Raw genomic sequence first — 25,275 nt, 5'->3', positions numbered from 1 at the left:
AGCGACAGACGCAAACCCTGCAGCCGGATCTCCGCTGCTACCATGACCAACACCCGTCCCCCCACAAGGCACTCATCAGGTTCCCTGGATCCTGCACACGCCTATGGGATGTGGAGTACCCCATCCTGCAACCACAAGGTGGGTGAACCCAGACAGTCCCTACGCTTTCGAATGAATTCACACAGAGAACTGATAAAAGACCCTCTCACCCATCATGGCCGCCATTTCAGATCTGTGGTGGGGAGGCAACTTTAACTGTGATTCCAGAGGCTACTTGGGGAGCTGAAAACTCTAGGTTTTTTTGCAGATAATAACTTAGAAATTATTATCTGACAGGAGCCCTGTATCTAATTCCTATATAAAGAAAGTAAATTAAATTAATATGAGACCCACTCAGCTCTAAAAGTAACATGTTCTCACATCTTATGTCAAGTCCCTTAAGGGACACTGGTTAGCTTTAAAATTTTAATGTATATTCTTACTGTAAGCGGGGGAATAGTCCCGCTGTTGTGGGGAACTTTCCTGGCTTCTGCACGACCCCGGTGAAGTGGGCTAGCGAAAGGATCTGAGTCCTCGCTCCCACTTCCTTTACCCAGTGGCCTCCCTGCCCTCGAGGGCTCCCCTTCCACTCTCCTGTCTGGCAGAGTCCTCGCAACCCCGACAAGGCTGGGCCCAGGATTCCTGGGGGGCTCGACCCCCAACCCTGCTGTGGTCACCTAGGACAGGGGCTAGGGTGTCCCCACTCCGGGGGGCTCTCTCTGCACTGGGCACTTCTCTGACCCACTGACCATTACATACAAGTTAAAGCAAATGCAAGTGTGACGATGTGACGCAGCAGGGAGGGGGGAGTGTTGACCTGGGAATGTGCCCTGGGGACGGGAGACCTGAGAGCCTGTCACCTGAGCCAGGAGGGGGAGGGGGAGGTAACACCTCTGCCCAGGAATGTGGATGGAGGCTGCAGCAGGGAACCTGCTCGGTGGGTTTAGTTTCAGTTTGGGGCTGGGTGGAGGAACACAGGGAACCCCAGGGCTGGGGTCTAAGCTCCCTGCTCCCCCAGAAGGACTTCACTGAGGGGTCCTGGGTGTACCCACAAGCTCTGTTTTGGACTGTGTTCCTGTTGTCCAATAAACCTTCGGTTTTACTGGCTGGCTGAGAGTCTCAGTGAATCCCAGGAAGAGGGGTGCAGGGCCTGGACTCCCCCACACTCCGTGACAACTGGTGGCAGCGGTGGGATCTACTGCACCCCGTGAACGGCGCTTCCTGCAGTAAGTGACTGGGGAACAGTAAAACGAAGGGGGATTGACGGGGACCAGGCGTGCTGAAGATTCAGAGAGAGAGACGGTTTCAGGGGGCGGTTAACCCCTGGGAGTGTGTGACCAGAGAGAAGGACTTTTGCAGTAACAGGGTCCCCCGGGGGATTGCAGCGAGCGGTCCCAGGGGCGGAGGAGTCTGCAACTCGACCCTGGCAAAGAGGTGGTGACCTCAAGAAGGACTGGCACACTAGGGGCTTTTCCTGGAAACCGTGGACAGCTGCCCGGCCTGCGAGTGGCCAGCCGGGAGATGTACGCTAAACGCCTTAAGAGCGACCTGGTGGAGCTGTGCAGGCAGAGGGGGCTGCGCGTCGGGAGGTCCACCAAGGAACAGCTGATTGCCCAGCTGGAGGAGAGGGATCGCTTGGATGACCCGATCCCTGTCCCTGAGGGAAGCCGCCCGGCGGACGCAGCGTGGGCCCTGGGGCCTGACCAGGCTGGGAGGGGTCAGACTGCTGCCCAGGACACCCCGAGACCCTTCCTACCTATGCCTGGGGGAGGGGTTGTGGGAAGCCCAGCGAATACCGAGGGCCCCCTGACCCCAGCAGCCAGCAGGGGATCCTCCCAGCGGAGCTCCCCATCCCTGGAGCGGATGCGGCTGGAATGGGAGAGGGAGAGGAAAATGAGGGAGCTGGAGGATCATGAAAAACAACGTCAACATGAGGAGAAACAACGTCAACATGAGCAGGAGGAGAAGGAGAAACAACGTCAACATGAGCAGGAGGAGAAGGAGAAACAACGTCAACATGAGCAGGAGGAGAAGGAGAGGGAGCGTCAGGAGAAGGAGAGGGAGCGTCAGGAGAAGGAGAGGGAACGTCAGGAGAAGGAGAGGGAGCGTCAGGAGAAGGAGAGGGAACGTCAACATGAGCAGCAGGAGAAGGAGAAACAAAGACAGCATGAACTGGAGCTGGCCAGGCTGAGGAGCAGTGGGGCCCCGGCTGCGGTGAGTGAGGGGGGACCCAAGACTGCAAGGAGCTTTGATAAGTGCTTCCTGGCCCAGCGGAAGGAGGGGGAGGACATAGATAGCTTCCTGACGGCCTTTGAGAATGCCTGCGAGCTGCACAGGGTTGACCCTGCAGACAGGCTCCAGTTCCTCACCCCCTTACTGGACCCCAAAGCCGTGGAGGTCTACAGCCGGATGACCGGGGCAGAGGCAGGGGACTATGAACTGTTCAAACAGGCCCTGCTCCGTGAGTTTGGGCTGACCCCCGAGATGTACCGGAGAAGGTTCCGGAGTCAGCGTAAAACGCCTGAGGTCACCTACCTACAACTGGTCAACAGGATGCAGGGATATGCCCGCAAGTGGACAGCGGGGGCCCAAACTAAAGAGGACCTGCTTGACCTGTTTGTACTGGAGCACCTGTATGAACAGTGCCCTTCCGACCTGAGGCTGTGGCTGGTGGACAAAAAGCTCGCGAACCCCCAGCATGCAGGGCAGCTGGCCGACGAGTTTGTGAACAGTCGGTCAGGGGGTAGCCGGGAGGAGTCCCAAAAGAACAGGCCCCCCCCGATGCAGAGAGAGAGCCACCATGGGGCCTCCCAGCGGGGAAATAGGGAGAACCCCCTCCAAAGGGGAACGCCTGGTGTCGGGCCCCTCCGACCCGTTCGAGGGGACCAACGTGACCTGAGCTGCTATCACTGTGGCCAGAGAGGCCACGTACGGGCCCAGTGCCCCGGGCTCAGGGACAAACTGAGCAGACCCAACCTACCCAGGGTTAACTGGGTAGGGACTCAGCTGGACGAGGGGCAGGCGACCCAGGAAAGGGGGGCTACCAGTTTGCCACCTGCTCAGGAGGGAAGAGTACCCCCAGCCAGCCCCGCCAGAGGGCTGGAGGCTCTGGACTCAGGGTGCTCGGTTTACAGGGTGGGTGCGGGGCTGTCCCTCCGGAGAGAGTGCCTTGTTCCCCTGGAGGTGGATGGGAGGAAGGTCAATGGATACTGGGATACGGGCGCGGAGGTGACGCTGGCCCGGCCCGAGGTGGTGGCCCCAGATCGGGTGGTGCCCAACACCTACCTGACCCTGACGGGGGTGGGCGGGACCCCATTTAAGGTGCCCGTGGCAAGGGTACACCTGAAATGGGGGGCCAAGGAGGGCCCCAAGGATGTGGGGGTACACCACCATTTGCCCACTGAAGTTTTGATGGGGGGAGACCTAGAGGACTGGCCAAGCGACCCCCAGACCGCCCTGGTTGTGACCCGTAGCCAGAGCCGGCGAGGGGCACTGCGACCTGACCCTGGGGAGGGTACCACACTGGAGGCGCGAGACCCTACTCGGGTGGGGAGGGAGCGCCGAGGGGCACGGCTCAGAGAGGCTGCGGCCTCAGACCTGGCCACGGAGGGGGAACCGGGCCCCATCCCTTCCCCAGCCGCTGAGTTCCAGGCCGAGTTGAGGAAAGATCCCTCCTTGCAGAAGCTCAGGGACCTGGCCGACCTCAGTGAGGGACGGACCATGAGGAGAGGCTGCCAGGAGAGGTTCCTGTGGGAGAAGGGGTTCCTGTACCGAGAATGGGCTCCCCCAGGGGAAGGGGAGTCCTGTGGGATCAGGAGGCAGCTGGTGGTCCCCCAGAAGTACCGCCGCAAGCTCCTGTCCCTGGCCCATGACATCCCCCTCGCAGGGCACCAGGGAATCCGGCGCACCCGGCAGAGGTTGCTACAGAACTTTTACTGGCCCGGGGTCTTTACCACGGTCCGGCAGTATTGCCGATCCTGTGACCCCTGTCAGAGGGTGGGGAAGGCCCGGGACAAGGGGAAAGCGGCGTTGAGACCTTTGCCCATCATAGAGGAGCCTTTCCAGAAGGTGGCCATGGACATCGTGGGGCCTCTCAGCAAGACGACCCGGTCGGGGAAGAAATACATTCTGGTGGTGGTAGATTTCGCCACCCGCTACCCCGAGGCAGTGCCCTTAGCTTCCATTGAAGCAGACACCGTGGCAGATGCGCTCCTGACCATTTTCAGCCGAGTGGGGTTCCCCAGGGAAGTCTTGACAGACCAAGGCTCCAACTTCATGTCGGCCCTGCTCCGGTGCTTGTGGGAGAAATGTGGGGTCCGGCATGACTGGGCCTCAGCGTATCACCCCCAGTCCAATGGGCTGGTGGAGAGGTTTAACGGGACGCTAAAGATGATGCTGAAAACCTTTATGAACCAGCACCCGCAGGATTGGGACAAGTACTTACCTCACCTGCTGTTCGCGTACAGGGAGGTGCCCCAGGAGTCTACCGGATTTTCGCCTTTCGAACTGTTATATGGAAGGAGGGTGAGGGGCCCCCTGGACCTGATGAGAGACGAGTGGGAGGGGAAGGCCACTCCCGATGGAGAGTCAGTGGTGGAGTATGTCCTGACCTTCCGAGAGAGACTGGCTGAACTCATGGGCCTGGCCAGGGAGAATCTGGCCAGAGCCCAGAGGAAGCAGAAGGTCTGGTATGACCGCACGGCGCGGGCCCGTGCCTACGCCACCGGGGATCAGGTGATGGTTCTCATCCCCGTGAGAAAGAACAAACTACAGGCCGCCTGGGAGGGCCCGTTCAAGGTCGTCAAGCAGCTCAATGAGGTAAACTATGTGGTGGAGCTGTCGAACCGGGCACACCACCGCCGGGTGTACCATGTGAATATGATGAAGCCATATTATGCCAGGGGGAATGTGGTGTTAGCTGTGTGTGGTCAGTGGGAGGAGCAGGGAGATGACCCTTTAGTAGATCTATTCCCTGGGACCAGAGCTGGTTCCCCCCTGGAAACAATCCCCCTCTCGGATCAGCTCACCCCTGCCCAGCAAGCTGAGGTCAGGGGGGTGCTGCATCCGTACCGACAGCTGTTTTCCAACCAGCCTGGACGCACTAATCTGACTGTCCACCGGGTGCAGACAGGGTCGCACCCGCCGATAAGATGCTCCCCCTTCCGAGTCACAGGGAAAACTGCTCAGGACCTGGAAAGAGAGGTCCGGGACATGCTGGCTTTGGGGGTGATCCAGCCATCGGCCAGCCCTTGGGCCTCGCCGGTGGTGCTGGTCCCCAAAAAGGATGGGTCAGTCCGGTTCTGTGTGGACTATCGGAAGCTCAATGCCATCACTGTATCGGATGCCTACCCCATGCCCAGGCCGGACGAGCTCCTAGACAAGCTGGGAGGAGCTCGGTACCTTACCACCATGGACCTTACAAAGGGCTACTGGCAAGTGCCGCTGGATGCAGATGCCCGGCTGAAATCGGCCTTTATCACCCCTCTGGGGCTCTATGAGTTTCTGACCCTGCCTTTCGGCCTCAAGGGAGCGCCGGCCACCTTCCAGCGCCTGGTGGACCAGCTCCTGAGGGGGATGGAGAGTTTTGCCGTGGCGTATATTGACGACATCTGTGTCTTTAGCCAGACCTGGGAGGACCACGTGTCCCAGGTTAGACAAGTGCTGGACCGACTCCAGGGGGCTGGGCTGACTGTCAAAGCGGAGAAGTGCAAGGTGGGGATGGCTGAAGTATCTTACCTGGGCCATCGGGTGGGGAGCGGCCGCCTAAAGCCGGAACCGGCCAAGGTGGAGGTGATCAGAGACTGGCCCGCTCCCCACACCAAAAAGCAGGTCCAAGCCTTTATTGGGATGGCAGGATACTACCGAAGATTTGTGCCCCACTTTAGCGCCATAGCCACCCCCATCACTGAGCTATGCAAGAAGGGGAAGCCAGACAAGGTGGTCTGGACCGAGCAGTGCCAGGAGGCTTTCCGGGCGCTGAAGGAGGCTCTGGTCAGTGGCCCAGTTCTAGCAAACCCAGACTTTGACAAGCCCTTTGTGGTGTTCACCGACGCCTCCGACACGGGACTGGGGGCGGTGCTAATGCAGGAGGATGAAAAGGGGGAGAGACACCCCATCGTGTACCTGAGCAAGAAGTTGCTACCCCGGGAGCAACACTACGCGGCCATCGAGAAGGAGTGCCTGGCCATGGTGTGGGCCCTCAAGAAACTAGAGCCCTATCTCTTCGGGCGACACTTCACCGTCTACACCGACCACTCTCCCCTGACCTGGCTGCACCAGATGAAAGGAGCCAACGCCAAGCTCCTGAGGTGGAGCCTGCTCCTGCAGGATTACGACATGGACGTGGTCCACGTGAAGGGAAGTGCCAACCTGATAGCGGATGCGCTGTCCCGGAGAGGGGGCCCCGAACTTCCCCAGGTCACTGGTCACAGTGACCCCGCTCAGTTCAGTCTCGAAGGGGGGAGAGATGTGACGATGTGACGCAGCAGGGAGGGGGGAGTGTTGACCTGGGAATGTGCCCTGGGGACGGGAGACCTGAGAGCCTGTCACCTGAGCCAGGAGGGGGAGGGGGAGGTAACACCTCTGCCCAGGAATGTGGATGGAGGCTGCAGCAGGGAACCTGCTCGGTGGGTTTAGTTTCAGTTTGGGGCTGGGTGGAGGAACACAGGGAACCCCAGGGCTGGGGTCTAAGCTCCCTGCTCCCCCAGAAGGACTTCACTGAGGGGTCCTGGGTGTACCCACAAGCTCTGTTTTGGACTGTGTTCCTGTTGTCCAATAAACCTTCGGTTTTACTGGCTGGCTGAGAGTCTCAGTGAATCCCAGGAAGAGGGGTGCAGGGCCTGGACTCCCCCACACTCCGTGACAGCAAGTTATTTAATTGACAATTAATGTTAAAAAGAATAAGGGAAAATGGGAAAGGTGAAAGGAAACACATCACCCTGCTCTGTGGCAGGGAACATCACAAACAGTGTCTCTGGAGTGTCAGGGCAGTTCACAGTCTGTTCCTTGTAGGTCCCAGGCCCCCTGCTCCAGCCCTGGCCGTGCTGCAGGGATGCTGGGGGTTGGACACTTGCTCTGGTGGTGGCCACACGCTCTCAGGCTCTAAGTGGCAGGACCCTTCTTCCCAGTGTCGCCCCCGCCCTGTCGGGGTTACGATCCAAGCCTGGCCTGCAGAGCCTCTTGGCTGAGGCGTCTCCCTGGGCTGGGCCTGCTCCCCAGGGTCCCCCTCGCTCTCCCCAGCTGCTCACCGCACCCAGCTCCGGACGGCTCCAGCCCCAGCTGCACCACTCGGTCTCTGCTGCTCTGCCCCCAGCTCCCTGGGCTGCTTCTCTGGCCCCTCTGGCTCTGGGTGCTGCAGCTCCGCTCCCAGGACAGGGGCTGCTCCCTCTGGGCTGCGCCTCTGGCCCCTCTGGCTCTGGCCCAGCTCTGCCCCCCAGCTCAGCTCGGGCCCCGGCTTTCTCCTTAGCTCGGCCCCACTCTGTCTGTCTGACCCAGGCAAATCCAGCTCACCCGCAGGAGGGGACCTGACTCCCTCATTAGCCTGCCCGCCCTGTCACTCAGGCTGACCTGGGGCATTGGCCTCTCCCCGGTGTTCCTGGGGGCTCAGTCTCAGGCCCCTTACATTACTTTACTAACTCTTGAATGCAACAACTGAAACAACTGTAGAAAAATCTAGATGACTTTCTATCATCTTTTTGCAGTTCACCAAGCCTGGAATTGATCATTTAACTTCTGGAAACATCCTTCTAGCGCAAGGCCCCCTTCGGGTCAGTTGGGGTGGCCGCATGAGGCGGGGGCTCCTGACGGGGGCTCCCTTCTGGTAGGGAGCTCCGGGCAGGTGAGCAGCCAGCTCTGGGAGTCACCTGACAGAGGGCCTGCAGGGCTGTGTATCAAGGAGAGCTGGGGGCAGAGAATAGCTAGATCGCAGCTATGCCGGGCACCCTGAGCCTGCCCCGGTCCACCCCCTATGGGCCTCGGGGGGCAGGGAATAGCCAAAGCACTGTGCCCTCCAGCCACGCCCCAGATCCGCCCCATAGGCCCCACAGGCCTTGGGGGGCAGAGAACACTGTGTAACTTGTGCTGGCTGGGTGTATTGCACCCCACTGGTGCTCCCTGCACCCCCCATGCCTCCTGGCAGCTCTGCATGTGCCTCTCCCATCCCCCTCTATTTCACGGATTCCCTACAACTTCCCTCCCCCTCCCTCCATGCCAGGAGCTCTGTGTGCCCCCAATTCCCACCTCCTCCCCACCATTCTTATTTCCTTCCTCTGTCCGGGGGATCAGCCCTTCGGGGGCCAGCCTGTTACACCCCAGTGGGAGGGTGAGTAGAAACGAGATGGGGGAGGCTGTGACGCTGGAATGGGGCCGTCAACCTGCTCTTTGAGCTGCAGACCACTGCAGAGATGCTCGAAGCCAGGGGTCTGCTCACCAGATGCCGGGGGCTCTGTGTGTACCCCCATCTTCCCCTTTCCCAGTTTTCCAATCCCTCCTCGTCACCTGGAAGCTGGTCACTGGTGCCTCGAATGTCCCCTGAATATTTGCACGTGGTCGGGTGCCATACAGAAGGGAAAAGCCATGGAGCTGAGCCCGGGTCTATACCCCGGAGATTACATCGGCCTAGCCACGGCGCCCCCGTGACGCTGGCATCGCCCTGGGGTGCAAACACCGCCTGCAGCCATGGCAAGGGGTTTCCGTCGGCATCAGAGCTCCACCCCTGCAAGTGACGGTAGCTATGCCCCCAGAAGCGTTTCTCCATCGACCTTGCCGGGGTGACGCCCGGGGCCCGGCACTCAGCTGAGCCTTACCATTCTGTCCACCTACGTTTTCAGCATGGACCAAGCCAGATCGTAAACGACTCGGCCAGTCACATGTGGGCGCCTCTTTCCGTGCCAGATGTCATGGGGTGCAGGGGGACCTCATGGGGGGACATTCGCTAGCCTGGGCTGTGCAGGAAACCAGACTGGATTATCATTAATGGTTCTTTGGCCTTCAGTTCTATGCAGAGGACTCTCTTACCTTCAGCCCTCCGTGTTTCACTTAGCAGAACATAGATGGGGTTTCTTCCTTCCTTCTCCCGGCCTGAGCTTCATATATATGCAGCAGGCCCCTGTGTCGTATAGAAAGTGGAATCACTTTCTGATAACGATTTCCAATAACACAGCAGATAAGAATTTCTCAAAAAGAGGGCTGGAATGATGGGAAACCAGGTGCCACTCCTTTCCCGAGACACCTGCTCGGATTTAACCCTTCGCTAACCCACCCTCTCCGTGTTTCTGTAGGCCTCACTGAGGGAAGCCAGCTGAGGCAGGTGAACGTCGATGAGATGTCACAGAGCTGAAGCCAGGCAGGGGGACTGGGTTCTTGAAGCTGATTTCATTTGGTAGAGTCTACCAAATGAGCCACATCCTTTAAAAAGAGCTGTCTTGATTTAAGAATGGAGAAACCACCCTGTCCCTATCTCCTGGGAGCCAGTACTCCTGGGTTCCATCCCCAGCTCGGGGAGGGGAGGGGAGGGGGGGGGGTCTAGTGGTTAGAGCGCGGGGCAGGGAGTCATGACTCTTGGGTTCAACTAGGCAGCAGTTTGTCTTGGTGTTAATTGCTGACACAGGTGGGGAGTGATGCTGCAGAGTGCTGGGGTGAGGGGCTCCCCACGCAGCTTTGGGGTGGGCATGGCAGATGCCTGGGGCTCTTCTGGGCACAACTGGGCACAATCCAAATGTTTAGCAGGGAGGGGAATTAACCATCCAACAGCTTCCCAAGGGCGGGGGTGGGAGCTCTGCCCCTGGCATGCATTAGCTGAAGATTTCCTGGCAAGAATTCGCAGTGCGTCTCCAGGCCCAGGGGGCCGCGTGCCTTGCCGAGAAAAACTTCAGTTAGAAACCTTCACCCAGTTCATTGTCTGCCTGCAAATGCCCTCCCTGGTACCATCCACTCCTTGGCACCAGACTCGCGGAAAGCTTGAGCATTGCCAGGCTGCCAGGGCCCTGAGCCACCTGCCTGCCATGCTGGGCCAGACTGGCTCCTCGTTTCCTAATGTTGGAGGCTATTGGTAGGGGGACCAGAGAACAAGTGTGAAAAATCGTGACACTTTTTTTCCTGTGTGTGTGTGTATGGTTGCGTATATAAGACAAAGCCGCTCGTATCAGGACGTCTGGTCACCCTAGTTGTTGGCCACTCATTAAAATGGCGGGAGTGGGGCTCACCACTGGAGCTTGGGGGGGCACCGCCGGAAAAGTGGGGGGCCCCACGGAGGCTGCCGGAAAAAAGGGGAGGGGCCCGCGTGGGCTGCGCTGACGTGGGGGCTGCACGTGACCCGCGTAGCCTCCCCCCCTCACTGGTGCCTCTGCCTTCGCGGAGCACGATCTGACCTGCAGGCTGTAGGTCCTTCCAGGCAGGGGTCTCTCTCAATCTCTCCTTTTCCAGCTCTTCCACTTGGGATAAAATATGTAAATAGTCACAGATTACCAGGCCCGACGGGACCCACGGGGGCCATCGCGTCCGATGTCCTGTGTCACACGGGCCAGAGAACGCCCCTCACAGGATTCCGAGAGCAGGTCTCTCAGCAAAAGCACCCAGGCTTGCCGTGAAAACAGCCACTGACGGAGAACCCAGCAGGACCCTTCGGAAACTGTTCCATCGGGTAATTCCCCTCCCTGGTAGACATGTGTGCCTTATTTCCAGTCTGAGTTTGCCCAGCTCCAGCTTCCAGCCATGGGATTGCGTCAGACCTTCCTTTGCTGGACTGAGGAGCCTGTTAATAAATATTGGTACCCCACCGTGTAGGCACTGACAGGCTGGAATCAGGTCACCCGTGGACCTTCTCTGTGTTCAGCTCAGTGGATCGAGCTGCTGGAGTCTGTCACTATGAAGCAGGTTTTCTAATTTTTTCATCCTCGTGGCTCTTCTGCAATTGACCAACCTCCCTCTTGAACTGTGGGCCCCAGAACTGGACACTGGGTCCCAGCAGCGTTGCCCCAGGGCCAAAGCCAGAAGGAAAATCCCCTCCTTGCTCCTATGTGAGATTCCCCCCAGTTCATTGGGCCCCAGAGAACGAGCGCACAAGAGAGAGAAGGACTGGACCTGGAGGTTGGGAGACTCTAGCTCTTGCTCCAATACATATTTGAGTTAGACAGTGTGGGACAGCGTCAGTAGGAGGCAGAAATAACGTCTATGGGTAAAGGGGGTTTTTGGCCGGTATAACTGCCCCTATGGGCTTTAGCCTGCACAGCGATGTCACAGGACATCACGCGCCCTAACCCACATAGCTATGCCGGCAAAAGTTTCTGGTGTTGACCCGGCCTTACTTGTGTGTGTTCAATGACAGCCGAGATTCTAGAGAACAAGGCTACAAATTCAGCGAGGTGCCACTACCAGACCACCACCTCCTAGCTGAATCTGAGCCGGGAGTTCATATGTGTTTATAAATAATCCTCAGCTTTTCCATCACACTGTTCATCAGCCAATCTCCAACCACCCTCTCTCTCTTTAGACACCTGGATTCCGTCTGGAAGCCCCCTACCCATCTCGACAACCTCCAGGAGCAAAACTGGCCTGGAATGCAACCAAGGCCGAACCACTCTTCTCCCCTCAGTTATTCTGTAATTAAATTCCCCCAGCTGGGTGCAATGTCGTGCTCTTGAGACCCAGTTTGACGCAACCCCCTGATCTGGGGCGGATAAAATCTGTCCCCAGTGAATATTTACACAATTTAATGAGAAGGAATTTAACAACCTGTTCTGGGAATGGGAGGGGAGCTGTTGTAATGGGGCCAACTCCATGGCCATCCTTAGTTTCGGTCTGACAGTTTCACCCAACCCCCATTTGGTGTCAATTGGCCCTTGCTCTGGTGGAATCAGTGGAGCCAGATCCCCAGCTGCTGTGAATTTACCATTGCTCCTTGCTTGATCATTTACAGCACCTCAGGATCTGGATAAACACCTCTAATGTGCAAACGGTTGCACCTCTACCCTTGTGACTAAGCTGAGTACCACCTCTTATCTCTGTTGCACGAACCAGCAGACTGTATGGAACAAGTTCTATAAAACACAAGCTGATGGGTTGAGAAGATTCAATCAGACTTGTATTTAAAGAGGGAGTGCCCAGGCATGAGGGTCATGTAATTTGCTACATTTCAGTAAATCATTCACTTCTACTTCCAATTTCTAGATGAATCAGATTTTGTCTTTGGACTATATATATAGGAAAGGGGCCGAGCTAGACAGGTTAGTGCATCTCTTCGATATCAAAGAGAACCTGGAGGTGAACGGAACCATTGTGCAGCTGAAGGTAAGAGTTTTTTAGCAGAGTTAAAAATTATTCCTTGTAATCTTTCATGACCTGCTGCAAAGTGTGTAAAGGATGGAGATACATTTCAAATGCAAGCTCCTGTTGTAAAACATCATAATGATGAAATAGCAGGAATAAAGCGGCTCAGTCTGTGCAAAGGAAACGAAGCCTCACTCCTGGAGTGGTGTGTTAACCAAACAGGGAGATTTTCAAAGGCAAAACCGGCAGCGAGGGGGCCAGTGTCTGCTGAAACTCCCTGGGAGTCGAGCCTCGGTCTCCCTTTGGCTGCTTTGAACGTCCCAGGTTTAGGGAGCAGAGACGAACCAGTCGACGTACTTGATTTGCACTGTCAAAAAGCCTTTGGCGAGCTCCCTCGCCATAAGTAATCGAAGCCATCCTGGGGTGGTAGGCAAGGAACTGTCTTGGAGCAGAAACAAGTCAACAGCCAGAAAACAGGAGTTTGCAGGGTTGTTGTAGCCGTTTGGGCCCCGGGATATTAGAGAGACAAGGTGGGGGAGGGAAAAGCTTCTGCTGGGGAGAGACACGAGCTGTTGAGCTCGGTGTCGCTCGGAAGCTCGTCTCTTCCCCCCACCTGGTGTCTCTAGAAAACAGAGCCGGAATTCAAGGGAATTTTGTGTGATGGCAAAAGCTTAAAAGTGGAGGCCTCCAGGCTCTGTGCTAGACCCAGCGTTCACGGTACTCAGATGATCTGACGGGGGGTGAGCGAGGAGGTGGTGAAATCTGCAGAGAAGGCAACGTATTGAGGTTAGTCAGGACCTTCAGGGAGATCGAACGGAGCTGGGTCAATGGGCAACGTGATGGCAGATGAAGTTGAGTTTTCATAGAATCATAGAATATCAGGGTTGGAAGGGACCTCAGGAGGTATCTAGTCCAACCCCCTGCTCAAAGCAGGACCAATCCCCAACTAAATCATCCCAGCCAGGGCTTTGTCAAGCCTGACCTTAAAAACTTCTAAGAAAGGAGATTCTACCACCTCCCTAGGTAACGCATTCCAGTGTTTCACCACCCTCTTAGTGAAAAAGTTTTTCGTAATATCCAACCTAATTTCCTGATCAATGTTACTTTGCATTGATCAGTTTTGATCAATGCAAAGTCACGCACATGGGCAGGGCGGGGGTTTGAAGCCTCCTAGACCTGACAGGTTTCAGAGTAGCAGCTGTGTTAGAACCTGACAGGTTCTAACTGAACCGGGCTGATCCAGGGAAGGGACCGGAGCGTCCCCGTAGGAGGATCAATGGACACCTCAGCTCGCTGCAGAAGAGGAAAGCGAAGAAGCCGTTGGGCCAGCCAAGGGGGTGGAGATAATGTGGAAACACTGTAGGGCCCCTCTGCAGATCGGCAGGATGCTCTGACCCTGGCGCCCCACAGGCCGTGCCGGTCGCCCCATGTCAGAAGGGACGGTGCAGACCTGGAGCAAATACGGACGAGGGAGTGAAAACTGGACCCGATCCCCAGCTGGGGTCAATCGGCCACAGCTCCATTGGAGTCAATAGGGCAGATCCCAGCCGGTTTACACCAGTGTAACTGTTGAAGTCAATGGACCCATAGGCTTGCTGGGGCCCTGGCCATCTGGCAATAAGCACACAGGCTGCGGCTGACTTGCTGTTTAACTGTTTCCTTCCACATTGAAGCGATTTGGTGTAACAGGATGAGAGGCAGGGGCAGGTCATGTCCCCGTGACTGTCACTGGCTCCATCTGACATCTGCGCTTTGCTGGTCACCACGATTCCGTCCGGAGCCATGACTATGACGAGGATTGCTCCGCGGAGCGCCCTTCTCCGGTGTCCCGGAGCCCCCGCTCTGCTACGGCGAGGCCTGTCTGGGCCATGGGGGAGCTGGGAGAAATTTTCCAACCGAAACTTTTCTCCACTGAAAAATGCAGCTTTGGGGCGACTGAAATGTTTCACGAATTTGTGTCGATTTCTCTGCATTTCTTCAGCTGGAAAAAATTCTAGAAAAACAAATTCTGAAAAAAGGAAACGTTTTGTCTGGACAGTTCCAGAATTAAATGTTTTGATTTGTGTCTTTTCATTTCAAAATTGACAGCAATTTTTATTTTAAAACCAATTTAAAAATATTTTGAAATATTTGAAAATGAAACAAAACCATTTTTTCCTGGCTTTTTAGTTAGATAAGAATTTTGGGCCCACCAAAAAAGATCTTTGAGAACTGCCAGTGAACCAAAAAATCGGTTATTTGTGCATCTCTGTTGCCTGGTGCTTTCCCCCCCTGAATCTCGGCTCTAAGTCCCTTTCCATCCTCATTTCGCTCTTGACTCTCTCCTCCTCGCCCTGGCAGAGCTCGCTGTGTCAGCCGTGAGAAGGCCCCGTTCAGCTCCGAGCCCAGCCCCGTGGGCCTGCCAGCACCAGGATGGTTTCCTTCCTCCTCTGCCTTCTCCCTGCTCTCCTAGCTACGAGTGCACAAGGTGAGTCACCCGCTGCTGTGGCCATTGAAACCCGCCTGGACTTGGACACTTTATCCCCCATGGATCCCCAGTCAGGGGAACATCCAGCATGTGCGGGGGGCGGGGGGGGATTAGCTCTGTGTGGGGTACAGGGCCCTGTCTACACTACGGCTGCTGTCGTGGCTTAGCCACAGAGCTGTGGCTGGGCCAGCAGAGCCCCGTAGTGAAGATGCCTCGTGTCCCAATGGACGGGGTTTTCCATCCCTCTAGGAACTCCCCTCCCCGAGCGACGGCAGCCGAGTGGAGGGAAGCATTCACCCATCGACCTCCATCTCTCCCAGGGGTTAGATTGGTCACACTGCAGTGCTCAGGGTGTGAATTCCCCAAGTGCCGCAGCCATAGCAACCCATCTATTGGGCATGGACCTGAGGGACACCGTGACTGGACACTGCCCTGAATTCTTATTCCCACGATGGCCCCTCTGCACTGCTTTGGCAGCATAAAGGGGAATTAATAGAGGAGTAAATTACACAATAGGGGACTGAGTGTGACCTGGAATCAGGCCTACAGTTTCCGGTAGCAGAGAAGTAATCCTGGCAGCAGCTTCTCAAGGAGGGGTGGGGGTGGTGGTGGAGATTCTCCATCTCTTGGTCTCTGTACATTGGGATTGGATGTCCTTCTGGAAGATTGGCTCTAGCTCGACCATCAGATATGGGCTGCATGGAGGAAGGGCTGGGCGAGGTTTTCTGGCTTCAGCTAGGCAGGAGTTCAGACTAGATCAGCATCAGAGCCTGAAACTCTTAGACTCTCTAAAAGAAAAGTTGTGAAGATGCTGCACTTACACAGCTCGTGTGCAGGGCGCTGTACATAAGGACTGAAGGGCAGAGATTCTCCACTTACATGTCCCCAAGAGGTCCGTGCGCTGTGGTTAATATGACTTGTATCAATGGTAATTCAGGGAACAAGAGACAATGAACGTCCCTTTGTGCTGTTTAACACAGTTTTTTGCCTGGCAATTTCCATCCTTGCCATCCCCCGCATACTGCAAATGCCTGGGCTGATCCAGAGGGATGTGGGCAAAGTTGACTTTAACTTAAGCCTAGGGCCTGTAACCGGCTGTAGTCCTGGGGGCCAGTCCATCACAGAGCCTTCTGTGACGAAGTGGGACTGTTCTTAATGGTTCCTCCGAATATTGTGGGGGTGCCTCAATTTCCCTTATGCAGTTCTTAAGTATCTAGGTGGTGGGGTAAGGGTGTATGATCACTGCAGAGCCCTAGAGGGCAGGTGTGTGCAGGGGTCTGGACACAGAGAATGGCCGACACCCTGTTTCCTGGCAACTGATGGCCTGGACCCTTCCCCCCTGCAAGGTGAGAGCTAAAGGGTTGGAGAACAAAGGAATCAGGTGACCTCCTGGCCTGGGAAAGGAACAAAGCCCAGAGGAGGAGGGGCTGGAGGGAGTTTCAGTTTGGGGCTGGCTGGGACATGGAGTGAAGTGCAGACGTGGTTGTCTGGCTCACTGCCCTCCAAAATGGACCCAGCTGAGGGGTCCTGTTCTCTGCATCTGCAAGCTCTGTTTTAGACCATGTTCCTGTCGTCTAATAAACCTCTGTTTTACTGGCTGGCTGAGAGTCCCGTCTGACTGCGGAGTTGGGGTGCAGGACCCTCTGGCTTCCCCAGGAGCCCCGCCTGAGCGGTCTCGCTGTGGGAAGCACACGGAGGGGCAGAGGATGCTGAATGCTCCGTGGTCAGACCTAGGAAGGTGGAAGCCGTGTGAGCTGTTTGCCCTGCGGACAGGCTGCTCACCGGAAGGCGACTGCCCCAGAGTCCTGACTGGCTTCATAGGGAGCAGTTCCAGAGCATCGCCCGGGCACTCCGTGACACCTTCCCAAAGGGGAGCAATCCCTGCGAAGCTAAGGGCCAAGACAGCTGGCTTCTGCACCCCAAATCTTTCCGTCAGACCCTTCTGCTGGCCGGCTGGCAGCCCAGACAACCTGGCTGCACTCCCCTCAATGGCATTTCCCTATTTCTGTGCAATGAAGTAACTTTTGAATGCTGTGTTCCATCAACTCCTAAATTGCAGGGGATGTTCTAGACATCACTGGGCAGAACCCTGTTGATTTTTTTTTTGGGGGGGGGGGCGGATGGAATCATAAAACTGGAAGTGGGAAATCGGGGACACACAGAGCTGTTGGAGTCTGGCCAGCCCAGCCAGACCTTCAACCCCCTCTGTAACTGTGTGTAGATCAAAGAACCGGTTGATGGGGCCATTGATACCTTCCAGCCATCAACACCCCCCAGCCCAGCTTTGCCCAGTGTCCCCATGGAGCTTAACATGTTACACCCTGAGCGGCTGATCTCCCAGGCAGAAAGACGGATGATGGGGGGCGGGAGGGGAGGAGGGCACACAGAACCCCTGGCATGGGGGAGAATGGGGGACCCTGGTATGGGGGATGGGACTGGGGGGGGCACACAGAACCCCTGGCATGGGGAGAGAATAGGAGACCTTGGTACGGGGCAGGGGAATGGAGGGTACACAGAGCCCCTGGTATTAGGTTGGGGGTGGGGGTCTGAGCCTGGTGATCCTGCTATAGAAGGAGATGGGAGGGGAACTCGAATTTGTGAGGGCAATGGGGGGCTGCAAGGAGCCCTGGGTGGTGCAATGGATTCAGGCAACGCACGCTGAGAAGTGAGCGATTCTCCGGTACTGTGAATACCTTTAAAACAGGAATGAGATCTTGGGTGGGCGGAGCTGAATTTTTGGGCGGAGCTTGGGAAGAGCACCATCCCCTTCACCCGTCCCCTTGCTGACCCCCTGGGTACCACTGGTCCAGGGCGGCTGAAATTGTGCAATTTCCGACTGTCCCAGAGGAAACTGTGTCCGTTAACTCCTTGGCTTGTTTGGTGCAGAGGGGGAAGACTTGGGGCTAAGGGACGTGTCAGAGTGACACTGTTACGTCACAGTAAAAAGGAAACACGTGTTCTTCTTTCTCCAGCACAAACAGTGACATGCAAAAAGTGCTCCGGCTCAGCAGACTCCTCCTGCCAGCCTCCAGCAGGGACCTGCACAGTAGACACGGCTAAAGGCGGCTGCGTTACGGTGGCAGACGAAAATACCCTGGGTAGGTGACATTGCCGTCAATCCACGCACATCCTACCTCACGGTCTGACACATCCTCATCGCTAAGGCCACCCCCAGCACAATCCATCCACAAAGCACATTCACCCGGCACAGAACACTCAGTCTGGGCTCAACGCTTGATTTGTTCAGGCAACATTACAGTGTTGTGACCGGAAGACTGGGCGGTCTGAAATCCTGCCCCTTGGAGCCAGTTGCAGATCTCCCCTTGACTTCAGTGGGGCCAGGATCTCACCCCTTGGGCTTTAGTTACGGATTTTTATTCAGTACGTTTTCAGCTCCACAATGGACGGCTGCGCTGCAGCAAGCGAAGCTGCTTTGGGTGGAAATGCACGTTCTGAATTATGTTAAAAAAAGGAAATTGGCAATGAGACCCCTTGTATACTACCGGGCTCCCAGAATCCTGTCTGAACCTCTTAGTCACCTGCTCAGGGCTGGAGCCCGGCCTGACAAGATTTTTCTCCTTGCTTGGGATGCAAATTCAAGATAGTTTCTGCCTGTTTGACTTCAAGAGATTCCAAACCTTCTCCATTTTCAACTCCCTGGGATCAGGCCAGCAGATTTCACTAGTTCCCTTCTCAGTGTTTGCCCTTTTGAAATTGAAAACCTTAGTTACAGACCTGGTTTTGTTCATCCTTCCTTTGAATTAAAGAGATTTAATGTTTCCTTTCATTTACCCTGTAGGAAGGATGCATAGCACAAATCAGCTTTAATGTGATCTATCTATCTATCCCCCCCCCCCACACCCTTCTGACCACAGTCAGGAAATTTTCCCAGCACAGTCACAAATGGGCTTATTAAAACTTCCACCCACTCAGGGTATGGCTTCACTGCAGTTAACGTGGACCATGACCCGGGGTTTAGCTCTAACCCCCGCCACCGTCCCTATTAACCACACACAGACCGTTTAACCTGAGTGGACATGAGCTGTGAGCTCAGGCTGGCTGTGCATTTCAAGGTGTAGCTTAGACCCGGGTTCCACTTTAACTTTGCAGTGGGGACACAGCTGTAAACTAGCTTATTTCACACAGTTGCCAATAGTCCTCCAATGCCTTCCCATAATTCCTTGGGGGCCATGTTTTCCTGCCCTCCTGCCTAGTCACTTCTGCTGCACCAAAATCACCTTCCGGTTTATCAACCCCTTGGGGACGTTTTAAACTCCACTTTCCCTGCAGCCGGCTTCGTCTCTACCTGGCTCTCAAGCAGAGACGCCGTCACAGAGACTCAGGGCAGAGAATTGCACAGCTCAGGGCAGTGCTAACAACCATGGGACATGCCTGCAAAAGGCCTAAAGCTGCCCCGGGGTTAGTGCAGCACCGGCCTGGCGGTGTCCGGGTGGATCGAACCCCCGGGAGGCTTAGCAGTGCAGATGCTGAGACCAGGGCGTGGTAAATTGGATTCACAGATGGCCCCAAGAGCAGAGGTGGGAGAAGAGCATCCCATCTGGCTTTACAAATTGTCACTGAAGAAGAATCACCACGGCCCTTGGGAGGTTGTCCCAGTGGTTAATCACCCTCCCTGTGAGACATTCGCCTTATTTCCAGTCTGAGTCTGTCTGGCTCCAACTCCCAGACCACTGGATGGCGTCCGACCTTCCACTGCCCGACTGAGGAGCCCGTTAGTAAATGTTTGTTCCCGGGTGGGTTCTGGCAGACGGGGATCACGTCACCCCCGAATCTGCTCTGTGTTCAGCTACATGGATGGAGCTCCTGGCACCTCTCGCTCTAATGCAGGTTTTCTAGCCCTTTAATCATCCTCATGGCTCTTCTCTGACCCCTCCCCAAGTGTGCAAACTCTTTCTGGAATGGTGGGTGCCAGAACTGGGCACGAGCTCCCAGCAACGTCACCCCAGGACCAAACTCGGAGGTAAAATAACCTCCCTGCTCCGCCTCGAGGTTCCCCTCCCAGCCTCTGAGTTCTGTTCTTTGTTTTTTTAGCTACAGCAGACGGGACAAAGTCCACAAGCGTCTCCAAAGGCTGCGTAGGTGACTTCTCTCCTTTCATAAAAGGCCCCGTCACTGCCACTCTTGGGAATGGCAAGTATATCCGGGTCAACACCTCACAGTGCAGCACAGACGACTGTAACTCGGCTGTACTGGCAGGTACGTAGGGATCTGTTTTTACGGTGCCGTTTCATGGCTTGTCCACACAAACAGGTAGACGGCGCTGAGCTGGGGTGTGAATCTCACTCTCCGTGTGCCCCCTGCCGATGCTCATGAACAGCTCATTCGAGGGCGCTGGGAGGGCAGTAGCTCAAAGCACATTAACGAAGGGTTCACGCACGTCAGCAGGGCGCACGTGGACAGCTGGGCCGTGGCAGGCTGGTGCAGGGTCGATTCAGACCCCAGTGGAGCTTAGTCACCTCCCCCGCTTGCTACAGTCGACTGGTTCATGTGGACAGGCCCCGGCACGATTGTATTTGTTACCATTTCTCCCCTTTATTGCCCTAGAGTCCACTCACTCGAATGTCATTTTTGTCCCCTTTGAAATATCTGTAGCTGGCGGGTCTCCAGACCAGGGGGTGGAGCAGTCGGGGCCCATGTGAAATTAGACGGGCGAGGGCTGCAGGTGAGAGAGGGGGCAGCAGCCGGGATGGGCTCAAATCTAAACCTCCCTGAGCCTATCAGGCTCCACTTCAAACTCGCCGGGGGCTTTGCCCCCCACTTACTGTGGGAAGCTGCTCCAAGACGTCCCTCTTCTGATGGCTGGAAACTGAGTTCAGAGACGCGGGGCTGTTCATCGCTGGCCAGTTTATCCCCGTTGGTCCTTGTGCGAAAAATTCCAAATCGCCCATTTGGCCATTTCCCCAAACAATTGGATTTCCCGTCGCTTTCAGCTTTTGAATGAGTGAGTGATCAGAGCTGGGACATCGCCGGCGTCACAGAGATGTGGGGGGAGAACACACACGGCTGGGATATCGGCCCCGAGGGGCACAGCTTGCTCCAGGCGGGCAGGGACAAAGGGAGGAGGGGTTGCTGGTATAGCAAAGGTGTCTGCACCTGCTCGGAGGCTGAGATGCGAATAGGAGACGGACTTGTTGAAAGTCTCCGGGTCGGGATAAAAGGGGTAACAAGCGGGGGGAGGGGACCCCATGGGAGGGTTGGCGACAGACCAGCTAACCAGGAAGAAGAGATGGGTGAGGCTTTTTTAAAACAACTCACAAAATCATGCAAAGCCCAGGCCGTGGTGGGGACGGGGTCTTTCAACCACCCAGAGATCGTTTGGGAAAATAACACAGCTGGGCACAGATCATCCAACAAGTTCTTGGGGTGCATTGGAGATAACTTTCTATTCCAATCTCCCCTGCCTTGCCATGGATTCAGTGCCCCTCCCCCATACCCCTCTCCCCCATTCCCCTTCCCCCCACCATCCTCCTTTCTGTCTTGGAGATCAGCCATTCCGGGTGTCACCATGTTACACCCCTGGGATGCTGGGCAGAACGGAGATGGGGGTGTCAATGGGGCCATCGACCAGTTGTTTGATCTGAGACAGTTGCAGAGGTGGCTGGGCTAATCGGCTGGTGGGGGGAGGGAGGGGTGGCATGTTCTGATTTCTCCCAAAGACAGCAGGGTTCTGGCCCTGGGGGCCCAGAAAGTGCCTGGAAATGCTGGAATTGATCGGCTGTAGGCTTCAGAGGTTGCCGTGTGACAGACGGACGGAGCAATGCTGTCGGGTTGGGGATAGGGGCCTTTACACACTTGGGCAATGCAGGGGAGTGGACGCACAATGTGGGGTAAATGAACTTAAACCCACCCTGTAACCGTGTGTCTCTCCTTTCTCAGTGCCCAAGGAGAACACCACCAAGAATGGGCTGCAGTGCCCCACCTGCTTTGCTCTGAACACCAATCCCTGCGACAGCCAAGACACCCCTTGTACAGGGAATGAGAACTATTGCATCAGTTTCGCTGGGTACCTAGTGACAGGTACATGCTGCCAGCTGACCGCAGTGCGGGAGCGACCCCGGGAACCTCACGCCTCGGGAACTCCCCAAAGGGCTGGTGAAACCTAGGGCCAGTTTACACTAGAAGGGCGACCGCGGTGCCATTGTACCGCATCCGGTGAAGACGCTCTGTGCTGACGGGCAAGAACTCTCCGGTCGGCATAATAAAACCACCTCCGCGAGCAGCAGTGGGGATGGCAGCGGGAAGTGGGCACCGGCACTTAGGGTGGCGTAACTTACACCGCTGAAGGAGGTGGCTTATTCACACCCTGGAGTGACATAACTTGTACCTACCCAAGCTGTAGTGTAGACAGGCCCCTAGAGTCTCCCAGTCCCTCGGGCTGTGCTGAACCCTTGGGTGGGTGGGGGCCGCCAAGAGGGGTTTTGGCCGGAGGGAAGGAGAGAGGAATTGGGAATTTTTTCCTTCCAGACCAGCTCCCCCATCTCAGTGATGCCGCCCTGCTCCTGGAATTATGACAACGCGTCTCCTGCCATGGGAAGGGTTGTTATGTCAATGATGCAGAGCTGGGGAGAGAACCCAGGAGTCCTGGCTCCCAGCCCCCACTGCTCTGACCACTAGACCCCACCCCCTGTATGTTTAAGGTGGAGCTAAGCCATTGCTCAGTGCGGAAGCTCCTGTTCTCAGTGTGTGTCCAGGACTCCCAGCGCTTTGGGGTGTTTATAAAATAACTGAACCGAGCGGTCGGGGCTGCCGGGGACGCTGAGAGCCGGGCGTGTTCCCCGGGGGGCCGTGTGCTGGGGAAGGAGCCGCCCCCGGTGATCAGCTGGGATCCAAACTCCAGCTTCAGTCTCTTGTGGAGCTGCAGAAAGGGGCGCGGGGGAGGCAAGAGGGGACCAGACGCCCGGCCTGCCGTGGCCGGTTACAGCGAGAGCAGGGAGAGCACCGGGCGGGTGGGACTGGGGGACAGAGGCGGGAACCGCTGGATGGTGGAGACAGAGGTTCTGGGGGTGGAGAAGGAACCAGAGCTGCCCCCGCCTCATAACAGGCTGGTTTCCTCCCTCAGGTTGACCTCCAGTGATATCAACATTTGTTGCAAAAGGCTGCGCTACTGAGTCTGTGAAGGGCATTAAATCCGGAGACAGCCTGAGTTCTGCAGTCTACGGGTTCGCGTTCACAGAGGCGACCTCCAGCCCTGCTCCCAGCGGAGCCAGCCCGGCTCTGGGGAAATTCTCCTTTGCCCTCTACCTGCCTGGCCTGACTGGGCTGCTGCTGGTGAAGCTGCTCTCCTGACCCCCGCCCTGCACGGGCCACGTGGCACCTGATTCCTGCACACTGGAGCCCAATCTATGAGTCCTATGTTAATTCTATTGATTACTTACGAAGTCCCAGCGATCACTGGGAGGTCTGACAGGTTCTGGTCCCTAGATCCGTCCCAGCGTTATTAAAATTGCCGTTCAGTCGGGAACCCCGATGGGGCCGGTCGCAGCCCTCGCACTGGAGGAACCTTCTGTTTCTAATTGTTGATCAACACCCGGTAGCAGAATCCCACATGCTTCAGCCCAGCCTGGGGACAGCGATACCGCAGAATGTCCGTCTGCCCATCCCCGCCCACCGCCCGTTGTGGAAGAACCGGAATCGTTAGCCATTGTCTTCCTCCTCACCATCACCTTCCTCGATGACCTCCATGTCCCCCAAACGCTACATCCTGCTTGCCCCCTGCCCACAGGCTGGGGTAACACTTTTAACGCCACTGTGCCTAATGCCTATTTCGTAGGGGGTTCTCCCCTCCTCCTTATCTGTCTCTCCTCACCCTGCTGATGTCAGGGTCCCTTCTCCTGTAGGTTAGGATATTACTGATTTCAACTTTTTATCAGACATGTCAATTCCTTGCCATGGCCAGCCTGTGGTCAGACATCTGCAGATGTTCCCGTCCTACAGCATCCCAAAGCCGGCGTTAGCTCACGTCCCTGTGGCTGGCTGGTGTCGTTATGGACAAACCTCCCCTTTAAAAACTCTGTTCCCAATCCCCCCAAATTTAGGGATGACCATTGGGCCATTTATCTGTGCCAAAGTTCATAGGCCCCAAGCCTTATGTTATGTTCCGGTTACCCATTGCTGAGCCACATAAGAATTTGCTGGTTTTTCTGTGTATGTGTGTGTGTAAATATATATAATCTGTATTAAAAATCTACATTCCAAGAACCCCGTGGAGTCACAGGCGAGCAGTCAGAAGTTAGGAAATGCCAGGTTGTCAGTGCAAGCGTAATCCAATCCCCCGGCGCGTTTGCATTCTGCTACAACCTGCGATTACATGATCACATACTGTATTTTTCCACCGCAGCCCTGCTTCATTCAGTACGTCTTTTTCTTCTCGCTTGGAGGTGGCGGGTGTGTGTGTGTGGATGGAAATGAGCCACATCCTTTAGAAAGAGGTGTCTTCATTTAAGAATGGAGAATCCACCCTGTCCCTATCTCCTGGGAGGCAGGACTCCTGGGTTCCATCCCCAGCTCGGGGAGTGGAGGGGGGTCTAGTGGTCAGAGCGCGGAGTGGGGGGGGCTGGGAGTCAGGACTCCTGGGTTCAACTAAGCAGCTGTTTGTCCTGATGTTAATCGTTGACCAAGCAGGGGAGTGATGCCGCACAGTGCTGGGGTGAGGGGCACCCCACGCAACTTTGGGGTGGGCATGGCAGATGCCTGGGGCTGTCCTGGGCCAAAGTGGGCAAAATCCAAATGTTTAGCAGGGAGGGGAATTAACCATCCAACAGTTCCCTAGGGCAGAGGTGGAAGTCCCGACCCTGGCACTCGTTAGCTCGAGATTTCATGGCAAGAATTCATGGCGCATCTCCAGGTCCCCGGGGCCATGTGCCTCGCTGAGAAAAGCTTCCGGTGGAAACTTCACCCAGTTTATTGTCCGCCTGCAAATCCCCGCCTTGGCACCAGACCCGCAGAACGCCTGACAATTGCCAGGCAACCAGTGCTCCGAGCCCCCTGCCCACCCCACTGGGCCAGACTGGCTCCTCGGTTCCTAATGTCGGGGGCCATGGGTAGGGTGACCACAGAACAAGAGTGAAAAATCGGGACACTTTTTTTGGGGGGGGGAGGAGGATAGATGTGTATATTTGACAAAGCCCCTAATATCGGGACATCTGGTCACCCGCATTGTTGGCCCCCCCCTGAAATGTGAGGGGGGGAGGGGTTGGTGTGCCCTCTCCCAGGACCCAAAGAAAGGGGAAGGGCTGAAGAGGAGTCATTATCCTGAGACTGACAGGCCCCAGGGCCAATGCGGAGAGGCCAGCCTTCCGGTCAGCCTGATTGACAGGGCAGCAGGCCAATGCAGGAGTCAGGAGCCCAGGGCCCGTCCTCCGTGTGAGCTGGGGCTGGCTGAGGCAGGGTGTTATGGCAATAAAATAAAACCCAACGGGATCTTGTAAAAGGGGATAAGGCAAAATGCCGCGTTCAGTGTGAATGCAGAAAGAGACACAGTAAAC

The 25,275-nt window shown here is 56.2% G+C and overlaps 1 protein-coding gene and 1 long non-coding RNA gene across 3 annotated transcripts in view; both read left to right on the top strand.

The window, feature by feature from the left end:
• Positions 1-23,865, top strand: LOC141977102 (phospholipase A2 inhibitor and Ly6/PLAUR domain-containing protein-like). Of its 2 annotated transcripts, XM_074938413.1 has the most exons (6): positions 1-138; positions 14,644-14,770; positions 17,743-17,868; positions 19,823-19,987; positions 21,668-21,808; positions 22,851-23,865. In XM_074938413.1, the coding sequence occupies exons 2-6, from the start codon at positions 14,716-14,718 to the stop codon at positions 22,853-22,855; spliced, it is 492 nt and encodes a 163-aa protein (XP_074794514.1). In that variant the 5' UTR covers positions 1-138; positions 14,644-14,715; the 3' UTR covers positions 22,856-23,865. The 2 variants fall into 2 exon arrangements, with proteins under 2 accessions (XP_074794514.1, XP_074794513.1); XM_074938412.1 differs by lacking the exon at positions 1-138 and having other exon boundaries at positions 14,377-14,770.
• LOC141977103 (uncharacterized) overlaps positions 1,098-25,275 on the top strand; it is a 42,352-nt gene continuing 18,174 nt past the window's right edge. The window contains exon 1 of the long non-coding RNA XR_012636172.1: positions 1,098-1,265. This is a non-coding gene — a long non-coding RNA (uncharacterized LOC141977103). The remainder of the gene's footprint in view (positions 1,266-25,275) is intronic.

The sequence above is a fragment of the Natator depressus genome, chromosome 24, assembly GCF_965152275.1.
Source record: "Natator depressus isolate rNatDep1 chromosome 24, rNatDep2.hap1, whole genome shotgun sequence".
NCBI classification, from domain to species: domain Eukaryota; kingdom Metazoa; phylum Chordata; order Testudines; family Cheloniidae; genus Natator; species Natator depressus.
Note: the sequence above shows the minus strand (reverse complement) of the source record. Positions and strands in the feature narration are given on the sequence as shown.

Bases quoted from the DNA above. Each gene is read 5' to 3' on its own strand.
- LOC141977102 (XM_074938413.1), top strand. From the start codon at position 14,716: ATGGTTTCCTTCCTCCTCTGCCTTCTCCCTGCTCTCCTAGCTACGAGT. The intron at 14,771-17,742 runs GTGAGTCACCCG...TTCTTTCTCCAG, and splicing joins CCTAGCTACGAGTGCACAAG to CACAAACAGTGACATGCAAA. The intron at 19,988-21,667 runs GTACGTAGGGAT...CTCCTTTCTCAG, and splicing joins TAACTCGGCTGTACTGGCAG to TGCCCAAGGAGAACACCACC.